The 8765-nt window shown below is 29.3% G+C and overlaps 1 protein-coding gene across 3 annotated transcripts in view; it reads left to right on the plus strand.

Annotated features, from left to right (window-relative positions):
- LOC139086594 (uncharacterized) overlaps positions 1-8544 on the plus strand; it is a 193458-nt gene extending 184914 nt beyond the window's left edge. For all 3 annotated transcript variants that reach the window (XM_070635092.1, XM_070635091.1, XM_070635093.1), the window contains exons 10-13: positions 2370-2515; positions 2693-3052; positions 3735-3953; positions 4209-8544. In XM_070635092.1, the coding sequence (XP_070491193.1) occupies positions 2370-2515; positions 2693-3052; positions 3735-3953; positions 4209-4327 (844 nt within the window). In that variant the 3' untranslated portion in view covers positions 4328-8544. The remainder of the gene's footprint in view (positions 1-2369; positions 2516-2692; positions 3053-3734; positions 3954-4208) is intronic.
- Positions 8545-8765: the final 221 nt, after the last annotated feature.

Consider the following 8765-nt stretch of genomic DNA (forward strand, 5'->3'; position numbering starts at 1 on the left):
CAATGAAATAAATATTTCACTTCATTTTTTGCCAAAAGAATGTTAAAAAAGTTCGTTCAGTCTTTCGAGATTTTTGAGAAAACATGTGTGAGAGGTATATCTATTAAAATAAGCGAGGATGAGATATTGATGTTATATAAATGCTCTATATAAGCACTGTAATCTACCCAAGTCGGGCGAGCGAAGCTCAGCCCGGCTCGTAAAGTGATCTATATAAGCACTGTAATCTACCCAAGTCGGGCGAGCAAAGCTCAGCCCGGCTCGTAAAGTGATCTATAAAAGAACTGTAATCTGCCCAAGTCGGGTGAGCGAAGCTCAGCTTCCAAGCATTTGCACTTGGATCAACATATGTTACCGTGATAAGAAAAATAGTCCGAGCGAAGCTCGAACTTAAGTTGTTCGAACGCCGTTCGGACTTGATAGCTCACTTTTTGCCCTGAACGGAGCGAAGCGAGTGAAGGCGTGAAAATTTTGTACAAACTTCATTTATATCAAAAAATGTTGCCGTGTGGAAAAAAATAGTTCGAGCGAAGCTCGAACATTAATAGTTCGAACGCAGTTCGGACTTGGTTGAGCGAAGCTCACAAATTTTTGCGCCTCGAACGGAGCGAAGCGAGTGGAGGCGTGAAAATTTTCCCAAGCAGTACAAACTTCATTTATATCAAAAAATGTTGCCGTATGGAAAAAAATATCGAGCGAAGCTCGAACATTAATAGTTCGAACGCAGTTCGGACTTGGTTGAGCGAAGCTCACAAATTTTGCACGGAGCGAAGCGAGTGAAGGCGTGAAAATTTTCCCAAACAGCACAAACTGCATTTATATCAAAAAATATTTCCATGTGGAGAAAAAAAGTTCGAGCGAAGCTCGAACATTAATAGTTCGAACGCATACTACATTTAAATAATTTTAGTTACTTTGTAAGTAATCATTATTTATCACATTTATTTGATAAATATATTATTTTGTTCAAGTTTTTTTTTTAATTTTTACTTTTCTGTACAGTTGTCTGATCTACGTATGGTGTGAATATTCCCATGAAGCGGGAACCGCTTCATTACTAGTTCTTCTTCATTTTTACCCCTCATTCCATCGATTGTTCACAATGTAAATTTATTTTATGTATGAATCTAATTATGAATAATATCATGTACTGGCACATCCCTCCTGTTTTGAATCATGAGCACATTTCTCTATAGCTCACAATAGAAATAGCTATTCCTTTTATTCCATATATTTGTTTCAAATACCTTTTTCCTTTTTCATATTCACACCAAATTTTTAATTCGGGTGAATATATTGCTTTTTAAAAATTAAAATTGATTTAATTAAATTTAAAAATATTGCAGATGTGTTTAATTCTCCATTATTTATTGCATTAAGAATTAAGATTTTATGGGTTTAAAATCGTAAGTGCTCATACTTCAGAACTCAAGTTTATTACTTTCGATGGTAAAAATTCATGCAAATTTTCAATTTTCACTTCATAGATATCAAACCAAGAAACACAATCAAAAATCACTACTGTAAGATCTTAAAAAAAAAACAAGAAAATCACGACATTCTTAAGCCAGAAATCCTTTAATTTTTACATTTTCATATTTCCTTTATCGATTTTTTATCTTTAAGTTTCAACATGAAAACTTCTAATAATCATCATCATTGAATATGCAAAATCCTAGTTCCTCACATATAAAAGATAATAAACTTTTTCTATCGTGTCTATATTCATTTCCTTGTAAAATATTTATCTTTTGTGGCTGTATGAGAAATGAGTCCCAAAAAAATCTTCCCTTTTTTGCTATTTACTTAAAGTTTTGCTTCTTTTTCAACTTTTTTTCTTTTCTAAGACATCCGCCACAAATTCTAAGTCATGATTTCCCATTCAAAATGTCTTGTAAGATGTTCGTTGGGGTTTAAATTCTTTTCACATATTTCTGTATGTTCCATTTTATTTCCTTTAACTTGATGTGGTGTGGCATCCACATCGTGCATTTAGCATAGATAAATGTGAATAAATCTGTCTTTAAAATATTTTTTATCCTTGTAAAATTTTCATTTGACCTCCAATGAATTCGTCCTCATTCCAATGCATTGAAACGCTTTGCTAAGGAATAGCATCTCTTAAGGATACGAGTAGTACAGCGAGAATGTCGCATTGAAAATTATAAAAATTCCATCTTCTAAATGGAAACATAAAAATTTCATGTGATTTACATCTTAAAGCTTTAATTTTATTACGTTCGTTTACTTCTTCTATGAGACATGAATGTGTGTTGTGTCTGTGTGGGTGTTTGCTGAATCATATAAGTTTGTATCGAAATTATATTTTACATTTCTCCTTCTCTCTTGCTTTTTTTCTCAATATACAGCAATACCGGTTTCTTATGCTTGGTGATATATCGACGTGACACACATGTTGTCGAATTGCAAATAGGCAACATAACGTCACGTTTAGAAGATGCCTGTGCTCCGGAAAAATTTGATGCTTCTCGTACTCCATTCACTACATTGTTAGGTAAGATATATTCGTATGGTTTTGTACATATGTGAATATTATTGTTTTTATTACCGCCATATCATTTTGTGGGGTAAAAAAGAGACTTTATAAATATTAGAAATAAACGACAGAAAATTGCGTGTTGAATAATTTAATAATTAATTTTTTCCTTTTCATTTTTTCAAAAAAAAACAGCCGCTTCATCAGAAACAGAAGAATGTCCCTTAAGTGGATCGTCATTTTCAATAATAGGCCCCTTGGGTCCACCATATATGAATTCACGTCACAAACGAAATGGCAGCAAGCAACATCATCACATTATGCACGATCCTCCACCTTCATATAAGAACCAACGTCATGATGTATTAAGTTTTCGTAACGCAGATATGTTTGAGCACAATTTGCATATGCACGATCGTTCTAATATCCAAAGGCATCGTCGCGATTTGTCGAAGTGCTCGAATATACATAAGCAAAGGCGACGATTGTCCATTGGTTGTTCACGCGATGATATTATTGAAGTTTATCCACAATGCAGTGAAACTGGTGATGAAGGTACGGAAATTTGAAATTTTCTTTCTTATCTAAAGAGAAAAAGCATTTCATTCCTTACGGCTAAAGATCCGAGAAAGTTAAAAGGGAAAATTTCATAGCAGGAAGCTATGTGAAACTACAAAACTTTTGTAATTCACTATTTATTATCTTTCTTATACTTATTGTATAATAATCATAATAAAAATAATAATAATGGTATGCCAACTCTTTTTCCTTCCGACATTGCCCACTTCTTTTTCATCTTCATCTCAAGTTATACAGAGATCTTTATCTAGTTCTTCCTTTAAATATGCACTTTCTCTGTTTTTTTATTGAAAAAGTTCCAAATTAAAATTTTAAACTGTTTAAAACATGCGGAAGAAGAAGAAATAAGGAAAATAAGAAAGTAAATTCAATGGACATACTAGCTAGACTTAATAATATGAACTTGGCAATTATAACTGGAAATTTAGTTATTCGATCCAAATACTTTGAATTTGAAATTAATAGTTTCAAGCTAATTGAGAGACAAGACTTATAATTATTATTTAAGCCTTTAAAGGACTTAAAAGTAATGAATGAAATCTTTTTCGCAAGAAGATGAAAAAAGTCATTTTTTGTTTCAGTTTTAACATAAGAAGTTAATTTTTATTATAATTTTTCATTTCTCTTCCAACCCTACCACAAAACAAAAAAATTACAGAATATTTATGCCACGGTTCATGGACGGAAAATGATACAACATTTATCATAGCTCGTCACGCAGGGACCAAACATGGTGTCTGCATTAGCTTTAAATCATCAACAACGACTGACTCCTCCGCTTCTGCTCAATTAATTGTCGGTGATTCATGTTATCGTGAAGCCATGTCATTAGAAATACCTGAACATCATTTAATATCGAATGTAACGGGAATCGCACGTGAGTATTTATACATATATACCATACTGAACATCTTTAGCATTTCTTTAGTCTGAAACAGAAAATTATGTGGAAAAATGCCCTCAATGGGCAAACTTAATTTTCCATCTTGTAGCTTGATGAAAAAAATTTAATTAATTCTTTCTCTTTCTTTTTTCCCATTTTCTGCTGCTCTTTTTACTTCCGTCCACAAATTCACGTTCTTTTCCTACATATCCATGGACATTACGAATAATAATAACAATAATAAACCAGGAAAATGTGGTGATACAAGTTCATCTAGTAAATTATCAAATTACTCACTACTAATTAGTCTGACATCGTGGACTGCTATAATTTTATTTAGACAACAGCAAAGACGGGTGATAAGATAACAAATAAATGCTTAAAGTGTATAAGTAAAAGAGAACAAAAAAAAAATAAGAAAAAAAATATAAAAAAAACTTTTTCCTTCTTTTGCTGTCATCGTCAATGTCGTGTCTCTCTTTTTCCAAAAAAAAAAAAAAAAAACAAAAACACAAAAATAACACAAGAAAAAAAAAAGAAAAACTTTAATTCATTCTTCGTGTGCTTTCTTCGTGATATATCCATTTTGATGATAGTCAAGTATAGGTTAAATGATGATGATGGGGTGGATATGAATGAATGAAAAATTCTTTTTGTATTGTTATAATAATGTAGAAAAAAGAAGATAAAAATACGAGCAAAAAAAGTTGGACATCACCATACGTAAAAAACTGTTAATATTAATAAAGTTACATTCACAAAAATAACAAGCATGTGCGCTTTTGAGGGCTCAAACGAATATAAAATCCTTTTTGTGTTATGTCAAATATGGAGTTCTTTTTATCATCGTTTGCCGGAAAAATGATTATGATAAGTGATGAAAAAAAAACTGTTCAGGCTTTTATGAATGAATTTTGAGGCTTAAATTCTAGTTTCGGATGGTATATTCAGTGAATTTATTTACTATCTAGAAATGAAGATTAAGATTCTGAATCTAATTCTTCAGCAATATGTTAAATAAAATTTTTAAATATTACTAGAAAATACAAAATTTTCAATTAAAGCCTTAAAATTCAGTTATTAAGTCTCAAATTCAAAAATAAATTTTCAAAGTGATGACAACGAACAAAAAAAATGGTACATAGTAAATAAAAGGAGAGAATGTGACAAAAAGTGTGTATGCGAGTAAAAATAAAAATAACAATAATAAATTGGATATTAATATAAATCACAGAAGAAAAATACGGACTTGAGGGGAAAAATGAGAGAACATAGACACATAGATCTCCGTATAACAAAAATGATGAAACCACATAACTATATATATATAAATACATACCATACATGATGATAAATAATTTTTGCTGACCAAGTCGAAAGTAAAAACATAAAAAAGGAAGAAAAAAAAAACAGTGAGAATGAAGTAAGGAAAAAAATATTGATTAAGCTATAAGTTGTATAAGAAGATAAGAAAAAAGAGGAAAATATCCAGTGAATGAAACGTTTTGTAGCTATACATTAAAAGTATGTGTGATTGAGGGGAGGTAGAGTAAAAAATTTAAGAGATTTTCACTATTAATTAAGATCGTGACTAATAATATATTAAAGTACCACACGAAAAAATAGTTTCAGCTAAATTCCACGAACGGAAATTACCACTCGCAAAACTCATAGCCGTGGCAACTAAATCTGAAAATATATTATTTGCCCTTTTTGAGGTTCAATATCATACTCCTAATTGGTAATGATTTGAAAAAGAAAACTTTTAATGAAGTAACTAGTTATTTATATCCAGAAACATGAATTAAATTAGCAATGGCAATGCTTTCTTAAAATCTTTAAATGTAGACTGAAAATTTGTTTCGATTAGGATTTGTGTTTTTACAAGTTTGACGTAAGTTGAGTTGTCATAGAAATACTTGTGGTTTCAAAAATATGAATTTTAATTATATAGTCATAGTTGAATCAATTTTTATAAACTGATGATTAATAATTTATAAATTTTGAAATGTCTGTGACTTAATATCAAATTACTAATTTTTTATAAGATCAAAAAATGTAAAATTGTAATATAAAGAACAAGAAATATCAATCGAACATTAAAAACAAGTCATTACCAATTAAGTGTGAAAGTGAAGAAGCCTTGTTTTAGAGGACATAACGAAAGCGAGAAAAGTCCCTCTTGTAATTAATGAAGAAGAAATAAAGTAACAGAAGTTTGTGGAAAAATAAGAAACGTGGGTAAGAAGGGAAAATCTCAATTTATACATATATATCTTAAGGAAAAGCTTTTTATTTTCTTCCGTTTTAATACGGATGTAAGAAGGGAAAAAAGTGATGATATAAGCCATTTTCAATTTAGTTTCCAAAACGTTTTTTATTGTCGCTATGTCGAGATGAAGAAACTTTTTTAAAATTCTCTAAATGTTTTATGGCCTCACTCAGTCTTTCTCACTCTCTCTATCTTTTTGACTGCTTTTTTTTGTATGTATAGATTTCCATTCCGAACTCATTTTTATAACGAAAAAAAAAATAAATAAGAAAAACAACAAGTCAAGATGAAAAATTCGATTTGAGAGGGAAAGAAGGAAGAAGATTCACTTTGTTCCTTCCTTGTTTTGTTAAATTTTTACTTTATTTTTATTTTATTCTTTGCGCGCGAGCGAAACAAAAAGCCTCGAAAAAAATAGAGGAAGATGAAACAGGAGAAAGGGAAAATGGAATAAAAATGTAAATCTTTAAATCCCGACATGTCCGTTTCGCTGACGACTTAACCTGGGTCATCTCACCCAGTTGAACTTTCTAGGATTTATATTTAGATATATTGAATTGATATTAACGTTAATGCTCCATTGAAATGAAAATAAAGAAAAATCCGAGCGGCGCAAAATGTGAAATTTTGTATTTAATTTGGCGCTACTGACTCACAAATATTTGTGCCGTTCGGTAAGAAAAGTTACAGTTTTATTCGTTCATTCTCTTACGTTGTAAATCAATTTGTATCAATCAAATGTGATTGAATAGTTTTGGGTAACTTAGTAGAGATTTGGAATGATTTAAGGGCCAATAACGATATCATAGAAATTATATGAGGCTTAGCGATGAAATTAATTTGAAATTCCAATTTTATGTATAGCACAAAAAACAAAACCAGAAATTAATTTTGAGCCTCTGCAATTTTTAAATTGTCATTAAATTTACATCATTTCAAGCACTCTACGTTGCCCTCAAGTGTTCAATAAAATTTGCATTTTTAATGCATGAATGATTTTTTATATATAAATATATTTTTTAAAAGAAAATTAAAATAATATGTAATGAATTAATTGATTAATTAGTAATTGTGAAAAACAAATTAAATAAAACCAATTATTGTCATTTGAACAATTACAAGTATGATAATTGAGTCGAATAGATGAGTGAACGAGTGAGCGAATGGATAAAATGTGATAAAAAACGTTTCAATCTTATTACTATATCATCCTTACGGCGATTTGCTGTGTTTGAATTATTAATCGAAAAACTTCATTACAGAAAAAATTGAAATTGAATATTTTGAAAATTAATTTTTATCGAATTTATTGAAAACTTTAAGGATTGGTTATTTTAGTCACTCGAATTTGAGTGTACATTTCTTTTTTTGTTTTTAAAGATTAGGGTGTGTTCACTTAATACATAGAGCGAAATACATTAGATAACCTAAAACTCTACTTAGAAAGTAATTAAAGTGAACGATACCTTACAGAATACTAAACAGTACTTGAGTTTTGTTTAATTTGATATATTGAACTGAAAAATCACCACCACAAAACAAAAAACAAAAGGTCGAAATGTAGAAAAAATTAAATCATAAATAAAATTAAAAAGTCTTTAATCTAAAAAAAATCAAAGTATTTAAATTCGATAAAATGCTTAAGATTTTCATTGAAAATAATATAAGCTTCTAATCCTTTCTTGTCTTGTATTTAAAACTAATCTTTGTATCAAATTAAAATTTGAAGGAAAAAAATCTCAGTTTAATATTTTCAACTTCACGATGCAAATAAAACTCTTTTGAGTTCAAGTTTCAAAAATGAAAATCTTAAGCATTAATTTTCAAAATAATTTACTTGTAATTGTTCATTTTATATTTATAATTTTGAAATTTTAAATAGAAACGCGATATAAAATGAAAAACTTGTAAAGTGAAACAAAAGTAAAATAAGGATGATGAAAATCAATATAAAGTTGCATTTAAGTAAAACGTAAAAGAATTACATTTAGAAGAATAAAAACACAAATTATATCCAGTATTTTACATACCATTCTCTTTTCGGTTCAATTTGTTTTTGTAAAATAAAAAAGAAAAAAAAATGAAAAAAAAAAATTAATGAACATACCATGAGAATAAGAGATGATTAAAAACGAATTCTTGCAATTTAAAATTTTCAAAAAAAGGGATGAGATCGAAAAAAAAATTAAAAATGAGAAAAACTTGGTGTATTATGTAAACTATACTAAATATTTTTATTATATTATGAAATAAATGAAAGAAGAAAAAATTGATGAAAAATGGAAGCGAAATATTGTTTCTTTGACCGCAGCCAAAGAGTTTTTAATTAATTTTACAGCAAACAACATTTTATTATGTACATAGATATGTACATGAACAAAAGTAGCAAGCAAACGTCAGCAGGAAGTCGTTAAAAAGATGAGAGAATGAGAGTAGTTGCATTTTTAAAGAATTTTCACCCTGAAGCATCTGAAGCTTTATTGCAATTTTCCTTCTATTGTTTGAATTTCCACTCCATTCCTTCTTAATGCCCT

The sequence above is a fragment of the Chironomus tepperi genome, unplaced genomic scaffold (assembly GCF_022539635.2).
Source record: "Chironomus tepperi strain 1889 unplaced genomic scaffold, CSIRO-AGI_Ctep_v1 contig_85, whole genome shotgun sequence".
NCBI lineage: Eukaryota > Metazoa > Arthropoda > Insecta > Diptera > Chironomidae > Chironomus > Chironomus tepperi.